Raw genomic sequence first — 16,317 nt, forward strand, 5'->3', positions numbered from 1 at the left:
CACCGGGCAAAAGTACAACTTTTTGTTCGGAAGAAAAAAACTACTTTTTTCTATCTGTCATGCTCCAAATGTTAGTGTTCGATGAATCAGATTAATCAGGAACTCCCGATTGCCTGAGGCTCAGTCTTTATTCCGTGGTTGCACGATGAAACTTTCGGTAAATTGACTCATTGAGATCGAATTATTCTCGTCGATCGATTTTCTCATTCTATTTATTTTATTTTTCAAAAAGTTTTAGCGATCGTTGCAAAATATTATTTATACATCGAGAAAAAAATGTTCTTCAATTATTCAGTAGAGTTCAAGTGAAAGTACTTTTTTCACGAAACATGAAAATTATTGAAATGTTTATTAATTAATTTTATTCGACAGAGTTCTATATTTTGGTGGATCGTGAGTATCCTTTTTGCAGTCAGTATAATTGAAGGGAGGCCAAATCGTCGTTATGAGGACGACACCGATTTGAGTTCACCAAAATATGGTAAGGGAATCAAAATTTCACGATAAATTACGAATTTTTAATATAATCGTTCAATAACGTTATTCAAGCGTGCTGTGGGATCAATAGTTTTTCAGATTGGTGCGAAAAAAAATGTCGCCACCAGCATTTCGTTTTTCCTTTATTCTACACCGTGCTTGAAAATTTGTTTCATTTTTCAGATGATGTTTCAGTTGAGCGTGTAAGTATAAAGGTCTATCGCGGCGCTAATCGAAAAGAAAAGGGAAAAATTTACGTCCCTTGGGGTGTTTGGATAAGGCAGCCAAGCGGTCAGCGAATTAATTAAGTCAAAACGGTTTCACAAACTGTCATTATTTTTCAACAAATACTTCTCGTTCGTCGAATGGTTCATGTTTAATCCTCGAAGTGAAGTTTCACTATTTTTTGCCTATGTGTAAATAAATGGATGAATAATTTTGATTCGCCTTGCGTATTTTTAATTATGTACCTACCCACTCGTATTGTTTTTGAATTTTTTAATTTTGAATTCGATACGCCCTTATATAAGCACGCGTCAATCTCTTCTTAACTGTTACCTTACCGACCCCCCACTTTTATACTGTTAGAGCAGCTGATGGATTACTTCATACTTCAATTTTGGTATACGCACGTGCATCCGGTGCCGACAAGAAAACTTGCGTTCTGTTTTCCTTCCAAATACTCACGAAAAAGTGTTAACGTTAAAACCATTTATCGTGATTGCAATGGCTTTCAAAATAAGCCTATTCGACTTCGTTGAGTAAAACACGACAATGAATAATCGTCATGTTATTATCTAAAATGCGGACTTAACCTACCTACTTATTTCTTCTACCTACTTAGTTCTGAATGAATCTTTAGTAGGCAAATCTATGGTCGAACTGTCACATTAATTCAAGTAATCATACCGAATTATATTATTGGAAAGCATATAATAAATATCTGTTTGATTGAATAATACAAAAAACATCATGTCGACCTCAAGAGAGGAAGATGAAGTAATAAATATGAAAAGTGAGCCTGAGCAAGATGATTCGGACAACTGCAAATACTGCCTAGAGCTATGTGATCCTTGTGAAAAACCAGCAATCCGCTGTATGGGATTGTGCTCAAAAAAAATTCATGTCAAGTGTTTGAGACGGGGTGGAGTGCCGAGTCCTCTAAGTGGAGATGTTTTTTTCAACCTAACGTGCGAAGAATGCAGCCCTTTGGGTGAAGCTTTGACCAGAGACAAACTTTCTTGGTTCGGAGTTCTTGTTCTCACTCTTTATAACTTGAGAGAAAAATCTAGTGGAATTAGCAAAAGAGGATATTTTCATTGGAAATCCGATATTAGCACTTTTGTTGAACGTAATTGGGAACATTTGTTCCAGAAAGGCATGTAAGTATGAGCTCTAATGAAAATCCAATTATCAAATATTATTACAATTTGACAATTTTGTAAGCAATTTTTGAACATAATCGTACAAATTGTTAGTATCACAATCTTTTTCAGGGGTTACAAGTAATTCAATTAAGGAGTAATTTTTAAAAACTTATTCAGTTCTTTTCTTAAGAGTACAATTTTTGGTATCCTCTGATTTTTGGATCACTCTATCTACTTTTCTGTTTCTTTTTTTATTCACAGAAAAAGAAAAAAAAACTGGGTTGGCACAATATCAGGCACCCTCTCGCACTTCAGCGGAGTTTTTTTCAAGTCAGGAACAACGGAACTGAATGAATCAGGATGGTGGCGGTTGTGTGACACTGATCCACCAGAAGTTTTGATAGAAAGGAGTGCGTGATTTTCTCCAATTTCAAATTGAATACCCAGATTAAAATACTTTCATTTTTTCACTCTACTAAATTCCTCGGTGACTCAATGTGTTTTTTGTAGATCTCAAAATCGTTTTAGACCGCAAGAGACATTCTCTCAGCCAGCCAAAAAATTGTCGCAGACAATACAGCAGTCCAACACCCTCAGAGTCCAGTATTTCTTTCGGAGAAGATAGCAACTGCGCTACAGACAATGCCAGGACCCTGGCGCCTTCAATGTACTCGAGAGCATACGTACAGCCAACTGAAATTCTTTCAGACTTTTTACTTGCCGATGAAGACATCCCTGGTGAGGAAAATTCATTCATTTGGTAATTGCTCTGAAACGAAGTTGCTGACACAAGCAAAATTTATGAAAAGTTTATATCCACGGGCCCACCAACATTGAAAACTTTAAAGTCCCGTTTGTATTCACCCGATTTAGACATGTTAGACATCGAGGACCAATTGGATATGAACAACCATCATGAATCGTTATCGATTGCGGAAATGATACAGGATGCGCAAAACCAGAATGATCAAAGTTGCGACAGCGGCGGAACGACGTTTTCCCATACTCTGAACAATCTTGTACCTGAATGGATGAACAACATGCTAAACGAATCGTCCAGTGTCGTCGGTGACGAAATCAAAGAGTTTCAGGAACGTGAAGAGAAAGGGCAGTGCGACAATGAGGATAGTTGCGACAGTTCGAGCTCTGTAAAGGAAATACCATCGTCGTTATTCACTATCAACCCGAGAAGAGAGTGGCCGTGGAAAAGAAAGCCCGTAGCAGGTTCGTCGGATAAAACAATTCAGTCAAATTCTCAAGCACGGAATTTTCATTTTAAATAATCATCGCAACGTCAACTCTTATGTTTAGCGGAAAAAAAGCCGAGAATGAGTCACCACGAAGAGTCGTATCTGCTTCAAAGCATCAATAAATCGGATTTAGATTTATTCACACCAGCGAATCGGCGGATTTACCGAAAGCTAGCAGTTCGAAAATTGAAGCGAGAATATAGTTTGCCCATCTTCGACATCGACCGTTTTGGTGTGAATTCAAAGTCTGACGAAAAATTCAGCAAATACGGGAATCGAGTGCTGGATCGATTTTCGTGCGACAATATCAACGGATTTTTCGAACAACGTTTGGCCGGACATCACGAGCCCACTGCCGTTCACAGCCCTTATACGAACAGGCTTCTAAAACCATTCATCAGGAGAGACGCAATTTGTACTCCTCTTTGGCTCAGAATTACTGACGAGCTTTGCGCGAAGGCGAACAGAAAAAATCTCGAATGGAAACCAAAACCACGGAGTACGATTGATTATTGCTATGTACGACCGCACCACATTCCTGCTGTCAATAGTTTATGCAGTCAATTCTTTTGGCCAGGAATCGATTGTGAGCTTTATTTACAAATCATATATTTTTTTGTCATAACAAAACTATTTTTCTGATGAAATTCTTCCGTTTATTGCAGTAACCGAATGTCTTCAATATCCGGACTTCAGTTGTGTAGTTTTGTACAAAAAGCTGGTGATTGGATTCGCAGTTTTAGTACCGGACGTCGGTTGCAACGAAGCTTACATTTCGTTTTTCGTGACCCGTCCAGAATGGCGTAAATCTGGAATCGGAACGTTCATGCTGTACCATTTGATACAAACTTGCATGGGCAAAGACGTTACTCTGCATGTTTCAGCTACAAATTCAGCCCTCATACTGTATCAAAAATTTGGCTTCAAAATCGAGGAATTTATTCAAGACTTTTATGATAAATACATGCCACCTGGTCCACGGGAATGCAGACACGCGCTATTTCTGAGACTGAACCGATAATTCGACATGCCTACCTTAAAAGTTCACAATTCAGAGAAGGTAAATTCCTCACCTGAAAAATGATTTGTACAAAATGTCCTGGTTCGTAAAAAATAATTTATATCGAGTAGTGAGTTCCACAATCGATTTTCAGTTGATGGTGTAATATATATTTTGTAAACATTGAGTGATTTATATTTTAAAAAAACATAGTTTTTGAATAAGGCGACGCTCGCGTGCTGTTTTGGAATTTTCAAAATTCCTCTTACGTTAATGACAGAATTACAAATAACAGACTTTTTGGATCTCTCAACGTTATCACTTTTACTTGTAATAATTTGTTTAAAAATAAATTTTATATTTTGCTATGAAAATCGATTTAAAAGAATCGATCGTGTAAGTTATTCGAGACATCGATATAGTCGCCGCCCACCTGAAAACCTAACCTCTCATAAGAAACCCCTTCTCCCTGCATGTTGAGAGTTTATCGCGACTCTCAACAGTGTACAGTGTAACGTCAGAAAGCGATAAATTGAGCCCGAAAACAAAAACTATGATGGGACGATAAAAAATTATCACAAGTGAAAAAAAAGCAAGACTGGACGAAAAAATGAACGTCGTAACCGCTCTCAAGTTTTACATTACCCGAATGACCGAAGAAAGTGGTCCGGGAATGAAAGTACTGCTAATGGACAAACAAACGGTTGGATTTTTTTTACTGCTTCCTCTTGTCAAAATGTCTGAATGGTAATTACTGATAACGAATCACTTAATTCTTCCTCCCTTTTTTCAGACGAGCATAATAAGCATAGTTTACAGTCAATCAGAAATCCTTATGAAGGAAGTTTATCTCTTTGAAAAAATTGATGCAGCTGTACGCGGCGAAGGTTCCAGACATTTAAAATGTATAGTATTTATAAGGCCTACCAAGGAAAATGTTGCTCTACTTTGCAACGAGCTTAGATCACCCAAATATGGAGTGTATTATATATGTGAGTACAGCTTTAAACAATATCGAAAACATTTTGAAAAGATGTTCAATTACTTCAAATACTATTTCAAAATTTTCATTATTGTTTAATTATTTGAATCGTTTCATTTTGCCATAGTTTCTGAATTTGCATAATTTTTTATTCAGATTTCAGTAACATAATAGCTAAAGCAGACATCAAGTTACTAGCTGACAGTGACGAACAAGAAGTTGTCAGAGAAGTTCACGAGTATTATGCTGATTATTTAGCCATAAATCCTCACCTGTTCTCTCTTGGAATAACAGGATGCGCAGACGGTAATAAATGCACAAATTCTTAAAATTTATTCAAAACAGTTTCCTGTTTCATAGAAATTTTTTGACTCAACTTTTACCGTTTCATTGAAATTAGGTTTGTCCTGGAATCCCACACACTTGCACAGAACTTGCCAGGGTATTATATCGGTACTGTTATCACTGAAAAAATGTCCTTACATAAGATACCAAAATAGTTCGAAAATGGCCAAAAGATTAGCGGAAACGATACGCGAAGTATTGACCAAAGAATCGAATTCCTTCAAATTTCGTCAAGAAACAGATCCGATTTTGATAATCCTCGACAGGCGAGACGATCCCGTGACGCCGTTGCTCAATCAATGGACTTATCAAGCAATGGTTCACGAGCTTTTGACCATTAATAATAATCGGGTAGATCTCTCGCACGTTAAAGGCATTTCGAAGGAACTTAGAGAAGTCGTACTGAGTGCTGAGCACGATGAATTTTATGCCACAGTAAGTTCGTTATTTTTTTCTTCAATTTTCATAACAGAATATTTCATTTTCCTTTTTTTCTGTTAAAATAACAGTAAATAATTATTCGTCAACAGAATTTGTACCTGAATTTCGGTGAAATCGGACAAACGATCAAAGAACTGATGGAAGACTTCCAAAAGAAGGCGAAAAAGCACCAAAAAGTTGAAAGCATAGCAGACATGAAGAATTTCGTTGAGACGTATCCACGTTTTAAAAAAATGTCCGGTACAGTTTCGAAGCACGTAACCGTGGTCGGCGAGCTTTCAAATCTCGTCGGAAATCACAATTTACTCGAAGTTTCGGAAACTGAACAAGAGCTCAGTTGTCAAAATGATCACTCGAATCAACTACAAAAAATAAAGAGACTCATCGCCAATCCCAAAGTCCGTGACATCGATGCTACGAGATTAGTTATGCTTTACGCTCTGCATTACGAAAAACATTCCAATAATGACATTACCGGACTTCTAGAAATGTTGAAAAAACGTGAAATTTCTGAGAAGTATACGAAGGTACAGAAGCACATGGAATTTCGGTTCATTTTTTCACATTTATAATTTTAGTTTTTAATTGGATTGCTCATTTTTTCAAATTGCTCATTTTATACTCAAGTATGATTAATCCACAGCTGATTTACGGTGTATTGGAATACAGTGGTGTTAATAACCGACAAATGAACTTGTTCGACCGTGAAGCAGTTGCCAAGATAACGAAAAAGTTGTTCAAAGGTCTTAGTGGAGTCGACAATATTTACACGCAACACACACCAATACTAGCTGAAACTGTTGAAGATCTGTTGAAAGGAAAATTGAATACTCAAACATTCCCATATCTTGGCAATATGATCATGAACAAAAGGTAAAGATTCGTGTTTAAGGAAGTTTCCAATGTATAAGTCCAAGAAGTAGAAGGGATCGTCTATTGATTTTTTTTTCTTATCGATTTTGATTCGTAGGTTTTCTTGTAAGCTTCTCGGTAGCCAAATCAGAGTAGCTGACCGAAATTCAATTCTACGTTGTCTCATACGTGTGTAAAAATTTCAGAATCTCACAGATTTCGAGAGTTTATAAATATTTAAGGTTACAAGAAAACCGAACGAAAAATATCGATTTTCGATATCTTCCGGAGATAAATATTCAATTTAAAACGAACTGATGATTTTATTCATTTTACAGACCACAAGATGTGATAGTATTCATGGTCGGTGGTACAACTTACGAGGAGAGTCTTGCGGTGTACAATTTAAATAAACTAAATCCTGGCACGAAAATAATTCTCGGTGGCACAACGATTCACAATTTTCAGAGTTTTGCGGAAGAAATAGCTGCCGGTACAAATGGTATTGTTTCGAGATACAAGCATCGGCATAACAGTTAAAACCAGCAAGACGAGCGATAACCGACCGACGAAAATAAAAACGCAAGGTTCTTTTTTGGCTTGTAACGAAAATATTTATTGATACCTGGTGTTATATTTCTACTGATGTATTATAATATGTAGGTATATTTATTTGCGCTGTTGTACGATGACAAATTAAAGGCAACGTGAGGTTTGTCGTATGTTTTTTGTTTGTTTTTCGTTTGAATGAACCACCAATGAAAAACGAAGGATGATTTTTGCGCTGTTCGTATTAATTTTGGTATTTTTCTTCACGAACTTTAACGTGGTCCTTTTTTTTTGTAATATTTCGTGCTACTCATCCTCGTCTGGTTCAACGAACAAATAATCCTCTGAATGGTCCATTGTTTCATCATCCCCTAATGATACCTTTAACAAAAGTTGTGAATTTTTCTTTTCTCATATCCATTAAGTAACATTCTGCAGAAACAGTATATTCATTCGTTTTTTTCCTCACTTGAAGGAACATTTTGTTATTTTTCTTTTTAGGGTTTGAAAAACTCTACCCATTGAAATTCCAATTTTTCACATTTGAATGCAAGCTATCAAGAGTCCACAACGTTCTGAAGTTGTGCTCGAAACTCATGGGCTTGTCATCGACGCGCTTGAAGAATTTCATTCGATATGGCATCTGGAATGGATCACCAGAATTTCATAAGAATTTTTAGTGATCCTTAAACATTTTTTTCAACAAAATCGATTATCCAGTGATCCATTTTTTTCGAATTCAATCGCCAGAGAGGAAAGGGATTTCGGTTAGTTTGCAGGATATGCGTGAAATTTTGCTTCTCAAAACCGGTAAACGTCTTTCCATGGTTTCCACAATTTGATACTCACCCCTTTATCATCACCCAATGATTCTAACGAACTTTCTGCGTTTTAATGAATACATTACCACCTATAAAAAAACTATCGTTTTAATTCGCCTCCGTGAAATCAAATACTTTTTATGTTCACAATTTTCCCACACAATTGCTCAGAATAAAGCACATTTAACAGATCAAAATCTATTCAGTAGTTGAAACATTTTTTTTTAAATCGTTAGAAATGGACTGTTTTGATTTCTGCAGACTCTGATTTCACGAATAGTGGAACGAAAAAAATGTCTTTTTACATAAACTCATTGAATCGGTACCATCTTCTTGAAGTGAGGATTAGAAAAGTTGTTTTTTCAACGGCATTAAAGTTGCAGTCATTAGAATGCAACTAAGCTTTAACATTTTTCTTTAAAATTTCTTTACTCATCGATAACAGAAGAATAGAAGAGATTTCCGAAAATCTCAATAATTTTCAACGTTTTTTAAATGTCTTTCGTTTCTAAAAACTATGTACATTTTTTCACGTATCAGATTTAACAACCGTTAAGTTCCGCAACATTGTTCGACACATTCTTTGGTATTTCAAGGATTTCGTCACTGCGTCAATATATTTGAAACATTCGTTTGTTTGTTCTTTCCTTCGATGAATTTTCATTCAGTTACCTTAATAATTCCGTGGGATATCGCATATCCACTCATTGCAACAAAAGCGAACACTCCGGCGAGAAATTGGTTTCTTCTTTTGTTTGGGAATTCCGTGTCGTTGTTTTCTTTAATTTTTTTCTGATCTTCTTCAGCTTTCATTCTTTCGTATGACTGATACTCGCTCTCGAAGAATCTTTGTGATATTCTCGAAATCAATTTGACTAGATTCGTGCAAGCCTTGAGATGATTCTGGAGAGCTGGATTGGGCAGCGGTGCTTTGAGCAGTGGAGCCAAATATCCATAAACCAACGCGTCAAACGAAGTAGGCCGTGAACCAAAAAAGAAATCTGATTCCCCCAATCTCACTGACAAAAGCGTGATGCACTTTTGAGCTTCAGAATAAACCTGAAATCCATTTTACACGTGCAAAAATTGAAAATCCATTCACTTCATTTGAACTTAAATTGTCTGTAGAAAAAATCGTAATTTCATAAAATCAAATTTAATGTGCAAACAATTTTAACTGACCTTAGTTTCTATGGCACTGGTGGAATCCTCCATGGGAAATAGTGACTCCATCAAATTGTGTGCAGCTTTTTCGTATCTGGCAGGATACCAGAAATTGAATGGAAACGGTACCGCTTTGGCGTACCACGGTCTAATCAGTTCATTGAAATTTTTCTGGTCTATCCACCTGTCGATAAAAATCATTTTAGTAATAAAATAAACACAAGTACAATCTACTCTCATGTAGAGATGAAGTTTATAGTTAGTATATAATTGAAACACAAAATTTTTACTAATTTCTACTGTTCAAACGTGCATGTGGAATCCAGAGAAATCATATATTTTTAAACTCTTGCAAGATAGCAAGGAATGGATATTGAAATTCCAAAAAATTTGTGGTGCATTCCTAAGTGATTCTTCTCATTTCTAAGTGTTTTTCAAAGAAAATTTTAAAAAATACAATAATTTCTCATAAATCTGTACCAAATAAATTGGAGCGCCGGATATAATTTTTCATGGAGCATGTAATCGTAAGCCATTATTTCGGCACATTGTTTCTGGGTCAAATTGTATTCCAGACTATTGCCTTTTTCGCGGAAAAATTCGATGCATTTTTGTATAGAATCGAGAACGATGCCGGAGGAACGGAGTACTGGTAAGCTGCCATTTGGTGTTTTGAATGGGTCGGATGTAGGGTTTTCCCTCAAATTAATGCCGCAGAATCTTGCGTAAGCCTAGTTAAAAAAAAATACAATTATCATTGAGAGAAATGAAATGTGTTCGACTTCAGATTCTTTGCTATCTCATCTTCATAACCTCATTCACACTCACCAAAACCCAAAGACAATTAGTGTCAATCGATGGCAATCCCCAATCGCCTTTCCAAGTGTCTAATCGACAAATCTCCTCTGTACTCATCCTCATACAATTGTCACACTTTTTATTTTTGTACAAAAAAAAAATAAAATGTCGAATCTGTTTATTCGGAGACACGTGATGACATTTATTAAAAAAATTGCCTTTCCAGCAGCTACGACAGTTGAATAATAATCGTTGAACAATCTCTATTTTTCACTTTGTGTAACAAATGCAAGCAAATAACATTATTTACGAATAGGCGCTATTCCCGGTAATATCGAATTCATTTGGAATTGATTAAATTTTCATTCATAAAACGATCAAGACCGAACTCCAAATTCGTATCTATATATATATATATATATATATATATATGTGAAGTGTGTTATATATAGGCATAATGATGCTAACTTGGAGGAGTGGTACGCGTGTGTGCGAATTAGCGGTCGAGAACGCAGTGATGAAGGAAAATTTCTGTGGTGAAACATATATTTTGTCACAATGCACATATTAGAATTCTCCTTGGAATAAATATTTACACCGGATTTAGTTTTATTTGTTCGTGTAATTGAGTCGGGACTGAACCGCGCATTTTTTAAACTTAAAAACAAAACGTATATGTGATTGATTTTTGTTATAAATTAGTCAACTTTCCACAGTCGGCTCAGTTATAATTGAATATCAGTTAACCTGAACATGTTTTTCTACGAATGATTTATTCCTTATTAAATACGACTTTGCGGACAATTTTTATCGAAAAGTTTGTTATTTGTTTTTGTTAACGGGATCGATTAGTGCTCGTAAAAATGCCTGATATATTTTCGCCTTTTGTTTATTGGGCCCAGACTGAGAAGGACGTTACTCTGAGGGTTGATTTGACAGACGTTAAGGTGGGAAAATACTTTTTCATATTTAAAAAATTATTTTATCAATTGATAAAACTATTGTTTATTCTTCACGTGATATTCACAGGATCCCGAAGTAAACTTGGAGCCTTCCCAGTTGAAATTTATTGCTCACGGTCAGGGTGCGAGAGGGCCCAATCAATATGGGTTTGCTCTCAGTTTTTTCACATCCGTCAATGTTAAAGTAAATTTGTTTTAAACAATTAATTATTGTTAAGAACTTCTTGTTCGTAGACTGTAAGATTTTTATCATTCTTAGGAGAGCAGCTACAAAATTATGGATCGTCAAGTAGATTTTGTCCTGAGGAAACGAGTTTGTGGATGGTGGCCACGTTTGACAGTAACACCTGCAAAACCAGCTTGGTTAAAAATTGATTTTGACAGATGGAAGAGTGAAGATATGGATGACGAGGAAGAAAAACGAGATATTCGTCAAGATTATCCAGATATGTATGACAAACTTCACAAAGAGGAGTTTGGCTACAGGAAAGGTGAGATAAACCTTTCATAATTGTTATTTTGCATGAATTTTAACTTTTTCGAACAAGCAAGTTCTACCTAAGATAATGAAAATTTGTTGATCCATCAAAAGTTTATAAAAATATGATGTTCCAAAGATAATAAAAATTTTTTTGTCTAGAAGATTTCAAAAAAGTGTATCTGGTGCTCTATAATCTGTGCCAATTTGTTGGATTCCTTTACGTCCTTGCTGTCATGTGTATCAAATATTCTCGTGAAGGGCCAGGTGTGTTATACGCATTTTTCAAGTGAACAATGCTCTAGATGAAACGAATTTTATGCAAAAAATGGGATTTGATGAGAAGTAATAGTGTTTTTTGTTTTCATAGATTCGATCAACGAGACATATACGAATGTAGGGAGCGCAATGAAATTTATTCAGTTACTACAATTTATGGAAGTGATGCATCCGTTGTTCGGTTACACAAAGGGAAACGCATTCATCGCTCTTCTTCAAATTGGAGGTCGAAATTTCATACTATTTTGTATGATCGAAGCAGAGCCAAGAATGCAAACGAAGCCTGTGATATTTTATGTGTTTTTGGTGTGGAGCTTGATCGAAATAGTTCGTTATCCGTACTACATAACGCAATTATTGAACGTTGACATAGCTCCTTTAACGTGGCTGAGATACACGATTTGGATGCCTCTTTATCCATTCGGTTTTCTCTGCGAGGGCATAATAGTACTTCGGAACATACCATATTTTGAAGAAACAGATAAATTCACTGTTTCTTTACCAAACGCGTGGAATTTTGCGTTTCATTTTCCAACTTTCATGAGACTCTATTTGCTATTACTCTCCATACCTGGGATGTACACGATGATGTCGCACATGAGTCAAACGAGAAAGAAAAAACTCGGTCGTTCCAATATTGAGAGGAAATATGCTTGATTCAATAATAATCCTTTAAAGTATGGTATAAAATGGGATTATAATATCAAAGACTTATAAAAAATGATTACTGAAAGTTCAATGGAATGTCGAGCGCAATAATTTTTCTTTGGGTCATAAAAAAAATCCAATTTGCTCCATTCAATTGCATTTTAATGTAGACTTGTGTGTGTGCGTGTTTTTTTAAAGCGAATCAAAAACAGTGAGTACTTGAAACAGTTTGCTGTTCCATTCCAACGGTGGGTGACATTGAAAAATCAGAATTTTGGTGCGTTGGGCTGTAGGGGAAATTTAGAGGATAATGGGGTGATGAATGATCTTCGGGGGCAGAAAGTGTGAACGAATAAAAGCAGCGATCGGTAGGATAAAAATAGTGTCGAAAAAGTAAGAAAGGAAAATGGAATGACTGCGACTTACAAGAATTCTGCAAATTTTTTTATTTCCAATGATTTCGAAGTTTGCATCGTGAAAAAATAAGAAAATCGATTTGTCAAGTTTCTTCATTCTTCCTTATTGCCGACTATTTTGGCTGGCTGTTGAATTTTTCCTAAAAAAAAAGTGAAGAAATTCGATTTTACGCACTTTTCATCTGCACTGAAATTTTTGGGTAACGATGAAAAAAAAAAAATACTTCAGTTGAATTCCAGTGTCGCAAACTTCGTCGAAGTTTTTAATCGTATAATCGCCAGCAAGTACTTCAATTTTAGAAAAATAATATGACTTTGAAAGTCTCTAAGAAAAATCGCCACATAATTATAAATTGTACAGCTTCGTCTCGTGTATTGAGAACTTATTTTCCATTGATCTTGTTACGGATCAGAAATAACGTAAAACCCAAATAACAATCATTGTACAGCGCATGTTTTATGTAGCCAAAGAACAAAAACTGGAGATTCGTAAACAAAAAACAATGTGACCTTCGAAAACTGTACGTGTTCTGTTAATCGTGAAAATGTGTAAACTCTTGTCCATTGTATTTTTACTGAGCTTCGTAAAGTAGAATTATTGGCTTTTACAAAATTTATATGTTTTGTATTTTACGTTCTATCGTATGGATGACCGTTTTCAAATAGATTTTTTTCCAACTTGAAGTTGAGTGAATAAAAAATTATGATATACCCAGTTATTCTGTCATTTTTTTCTTTTCATTGAAATAAAAGCTATTTAAAAAACCGCAGATAAAAAATCAGTCAAAATAAAATTTAAATTGCACTGGTAAGGAAACGAGGAATAAAAAAAGCATGTGAACTGTAAATAAAAGATGGGAATGCAGTTGAAAATAACGCTCACAATACACTTTCTCGGTATCAATAATGTATTGATTTATGTTGTCTATAAACACGGAGGCATACTGCGCGCCAACCTGGCCGACTTTTTCCCTGACCCGGCTACCAATTGGATTCATTTTTTCGTATGATTGGGTTGAGATTATAAGGTGCTCTGAATTATAAATTTTTTTTTCATGCAGCTCTTGTTGGAGGATAAAAATCGAAAAGAACGCAAAATTTCGAGAAATTCCAAAAAATCCATGATTATGAAATTCGCAAACCACTCGCTTTCGGCTGAAACTTTTCAAAATGGACGAGCAAATTTGTTTTTTTCGTATCGAAATATTCAAATGACCCTAAAACGATAAACTAGCATCGTCTATAAAAATTTTATAAAAATTCAGAGTTCCGAGAGCTTTCTACTCCCGCTCAAATCGTAATGAAAAAATTGTTCCGATCGGCAGAGATCAGGAAAAACGTCCGCCTGGTTGGCACGGAATGCCCCACATATTTTCAGAACACTATCCTCATTGCTTTTTCAAGGTCACTGCACTTTTCCGCGCTCGGCTCCGCGCGTCGCTGCAAGCTATAAAACAAAACCGTGCCCTGCCTCACTCGTTCACTATATTCGCTCATTTTCCTTGTAGATTTTTCAGAAAGAACAAACTCTATCGTTAGTTGTTTTTGCCGATATTTTTGTTCTCTTTGTGACTCATACGGCACTCTCATCTTTGGGGTTATCGAACATAACCACAAATAAAAAATTGAAACATCAAATCAGAATGCCGCATTTGCACTATAGCTGCGTTTAAGATTTCAACATCAAAACTATGCATGTTGGTTAGTACCGTGTTAAATCGCGTCGCAAACAAGGAAAATTGTTATCAACTAAGATTATTTCCTGGTTTCCAGAGGTTAAATTTTGAGACACCGATAATCAATGAATTTCAAATGAATAAAAATCTATCACTTCTGATATATGGCGCAAGCATAAGGTTTTTGTGTTATTTATTTCGATATCATCAAGATTGAAACCCTTCAAATTTCTAAAAATTGTTTCCCCCATTCAATGTTCGTTGCGTGAGTCGGTGCATGGCTCCAGCGATTAGTATAAACCAAATAATTTTTACCTCGACTGCGAGACCATCGAACTTGGAAGACCAACGACACATCGATTGTTTTTTTGATGTTACGATTTGACAAAAGATGAATGACAATTTAAGCAAAAATATATTATTGCCAGTAGCAGGGATGTGACATTCAAAAAAGTGAGATGGAACGAAAGGAAAAAAGGGAAGGATACGTGAAATATATTGAATTGAATAAAAACCACAGCACAATTTTAGCGGGTGAAAAAGATGATTGCGAGCAGCTGAAAATCGATTTGTTTTAACAGAAGCAAATGTGTAACGGTTCAATTTTTATTTTAAAAACGAATCATTCTATCGCCAAACTATCTGAATATTTGTACAAAAGCAAATAAAAAATCCCATCATGAAAATAAAAACTAAAAATTCGTCGCTGCAGTTGCAACGAGTTGGCTCTGTACGGATAATCGCTCTCAATCAACGCAGACGTCGATGACCGATTATGCTCGTTCACATTCTTCGCTTTCTCGGCGGCGTCGTCGCAACTCGTCATGTCTGTGCCTACTGTTGCTGCGACAGCGTCGGCAAATCCAAAAAGTGCTGTCTTGACCGAGAAAAGAATTCTGAATCCAGGTCTCGATCCCTCGTACAATTCGTCGACTTGCACATAAGCGCACTTGAAAATATGATACTGGTGGGGTCGGTTAGAACCCTCTCCTCTATGTAGACAATGTCGACTATCCAATATACTTCGCGATTTCGCCCCCCTTCGAGCCACCGTCGCACCTCGCATTCCGCTTCGAACCAATCCGTCGTGATAGACTGATAACCACGGTTCCGATTGACGCGCGGGCTCTGCGGCGAAAGATTGAACCATTCCGGGGGTCCCGAAAACTGAGCCCCTACCCCCTACGAGATGCCCGCGTTCGTCACCGGGCGCTCTAATTCCCTGGTAGTGTCTCTCGATATCCCACGTTGGAAAATTGACTCGATCGTTGCGTCTGATGTGACGGGGAAGTATGTGCGCTTCGATACGTGTTATTCGCTCTCGATTACCAACTCCGTAACTCGTAACGACTCTTCGAATAGGCATGTTGCGATCGTTGAAGTGTAAATCCCGGGCGGATGCCCCAGCGGCTAGGGCCATCAACGCAACAATCAAAAACGCATGCATCTCGAGTGAGGTTAATCAAGAATGGAGGTCGAGAGATAGCAATTCGCCGCACAAGTGCGGTTCCAATGCTCTTGTTTTTTGGTTATAGAAAATTGAAAATTTCTACGACCGCCGCGTTCGAATGGGAGGCCACTTTATAACGAGCTGCCGAACGGACCATCCTGTCATTGCAAATTTATAGTGTTTCTTTTATCTTTTTGCTCTTGTTCGATTACTCAATAACATTTCTACTGCGTATTTTTCTTCAACGCAGTCGAGCTTTCGAAAAAAGTAAACTATACAGCGCTCTCGGTTCATCGAGAAAAGCTGTTTTCCATCAAATGTTTAAACGTCTCGATGAAAAATTGGATCTGTTTTTCGTTTAT

The 16,317-nt window shown here is 36.4% G+C and overlaps 4 protein-coding genes across 8 annotated transcripts; 3 read left to right on the forward strand and 1 right to left on the reverse strand.

The window, feature by feature from the left end:
* Window positions 1–32: 32 nt before the first annotated feature.
* Window positions 33–4,468, forward strand: Atac2 (Ada2a-containing complex component 2). The gene is made up of 8 exons (XM_043422018.1): window positions 33–157; window positions 373–481; window positions 661–1,859; window positions 2,106–2,254; window positions 2,355–2,582; window positions 2,718–3,068; window positions 3,156–3,680; window positions 3,760–4,468. The coding sequence occupies exons 3-8, from the start codon at window positions 1,450–1,452 to the stop codon at window positions 4,113–4,115; spliced, it is 2,019 nt and encodes a 672-aa protein (XP_043277953.1). The 5' UTR covers window positions 33–157; window positions 373–481; window positions 661–1,449; the 3' UTR covers window positions 4,116–4,468.
* Window positions 4,469–4,570: 102 nt separating this feature from the next.
* On the forward strand, window positions 4,571–7,436 carry Vps45 (vacuolar protein sorting 45). Its single transcript, XM_043422019.1, has 7 exons — window positions 4,571–4,797; window positions 4,888–5,086; window positions 5,233–5,382; window positions 5,477–5,856; window positions 5,952–6,389; window positions 6,506–6,735; window positions 7,053–7,436. The coding sequence occupies exons 1-7, from the start codon at window positions 4,705–4,707 to the stop codon at window positions 7,252–7,254; spliced, it is 1,692 nt and encodes a 563-aa protein (XP_043277954.1). The 5' UTR covers window positions 4,571–4,704; the 3' UTR covers window positions 7,255–7,436.
* Window positions 7,437–7,557: 121 nt separating this feature from the next.
* Window positions 7,558–10,432, reverse strand: LOC122412490 (metaxin-1). 3 transcript variants are annotated; one of them, XM_043422028.1, is made up of 6 exons: window positions 10,077–10,432; window positions 9,729–9,979; window positions 9,267–9,432; window positions 8,757–9,143; window positions 8,113–8,173; window positions 7,558–7,644 (listed from the first exon to the last, which is right to left on the reverse strand). In XM_043422028.1, the coding sequence occupies exons 1-5, from the start codon at window positions 10,167–10,169 to the stop codon at window positions 8,123–8,125; spliced, it is 948 nt and encodes a 315-aa protein (XP_043277963.1). In that variant the 5' UTR covers window positions 10,170–10,432; the 3' UTR covers window positions 7,558–7,644; window positions 8,113–8,122. The 3 variants fall into 3 exon arrangements, with proteins under 3 accessions (XP_043277963.1, XP_043277962.1, XP_043277961.1); XM_043422027.1 differs by having other exon boundaries at window positions 7,558–8,173; XM_043422026.1 differs by lacking the exon at window positions 8,113–8,173 and having other exon boundaries at window positions 10,077–10,430.
* Window positions 10,433–10,516: 84 nt separating this feature from the next.
* Window positions 10,517–13,548, forward strand: Hacd2 (3-hydroxyacyl-CoA dehydratase 2). Of its 3 annotated transcripts, XM_043422025.1 has the most exons (6): window positions 10,517–10,582; window positions 10,949–10,993; window positions 11,076–11,192; window positions 11,268–11,499; window positions 11,649–11,753; window positions 11,857–13,548. In XM_043422025.1, exons 4-6 carry the CDS (start codon window positions 11,286–11,288, stop codon window positions 12,420–12,422), a joined length of 885 nt encoding a protein of 294 aa, XP_043277960.1. In that variant the 5' UTR covers window positions 10,517–10,582; window positions 10,949–10,993; window positions 11,076–11,192; window positions 11,268–11,285; the 3' UTR covers window positions 12,423–13,548. The 3 variants fall into 3 exon arrangements, with proteins under 3 accessions (XP_043277960.1, XP_043277958.1, XP_043277959.1); XM_043422023.1 differs by having other exon boundaries at window positions 10,554–10,993; XM_043422024.1 differs by having other exon boundaries at window positions 10,554–10,993; window positions 11,652–11,753.
* Window positions 13,549–16,317: the final 2,769 nt, after the last annotated feature.

The sequence above is a fragment of the Venturia canescens genome, chromosome 6 (genome assembly GCF_019457755.1).
Source record: "Venturia canescens isolate UGA chromosome 6, ASM1945775v1, whole genome shotgun sequence".
NCBI classification, from domain to species: domain Eukaryota; kingdom Metazoa; phylum Arthropoda; class Insecta; order Hymenoptera; family Ichneumonidae; genus Venturia; species Venturia canescens.

Excerpts from the sequence above, each read along its gene's own strand:
- Atac2 (XM_043422018.1), top strand. The coding sequence starts at position 1,450 with ATGTCGACCTCAAGAGAGGAAGATGAAGTAATAAATATGAAAAGTGAG. Across the intron at positions 2,255-2,354 it reads AGAAGTTTTGATAGAAAGGA|ATCTCAAAATCGTTTTAGAC; the intron begins GTGCGTGATTTT and ends TGTTTTTTGTAG. Across the intron at positions 3,681-3,759 it reads CTTTTGGCCAGGAATCGATT|TAACCGAATGTCTTCAATAT; the intron begins GTGAGCTTTATT and ends CGTTTATTGCAG.
- Vps45 (XM_043422019.1), top strand. The coding sequence starts at position 4,705 with ATGAACGTCGTAACCGCTCTCAAGTTTTACATTACCCGAATGACCGAA. Across the intron at positions 5,383-5,476 it reads AATAACAGGATGCGCAGACG|GTTTGTCCTGGAATCCCACA; the intron begins GTAATAAATGCA and ends CATTGAAATTAG. Across the intron at positions 6,736-7,052 it reads AATATGATCATGAACAAAAG|ACCACAAGATGTGATAGTAT; the intron begins GTAAAGATTCGT and ends TTCATTTTACAG.
- LOC122412490 (XM_043422026.1), bottom strand. The coding sequence starts at position 10,169 with ATGAGGATGAGTACAGAGGAGATTTGTCGATTAGACACTTGGAAAGGC. Across the intron at positions 9,144-9,266 it reads CCAGTGCCATAGAAACTAAG|GTTTATTCTGAAGCTCAAAA; the intron begins GTCAGTTAAAAT and ends AATGGATTTCAG. Across the intron at positions 7,645-8,756 it reads TATCCCACGGAATTATTAAG|GTATCATTAGGGGATGATGA; the intron begins GTAACTGAATGA and ends CTTTTGTTAAAG.
- Hacd2 (XM_043422023.1), top strand. The coding sequence starts at position 10,910 with ATGCCTGATATATTTTCGCCTTTTGTTTATTGGGCCCAGACTGAGAAG. Across the intron at positions 11,500-11,648 it reads GGAGTTTGGCTACAGGAAAG|AAGATTTCAAAAAAGTGTAT; the intron begins GTGAGATAAACC and ends TTTTTTGTCTAG. Across the intron at positions 11,754-11,856 it reads ATATTCTCGTGAAGGGCCAG|ATTCGATCAACGAGACATAT; the intron begins GTGTGTTATACG and ends TTGTTTTCATAG.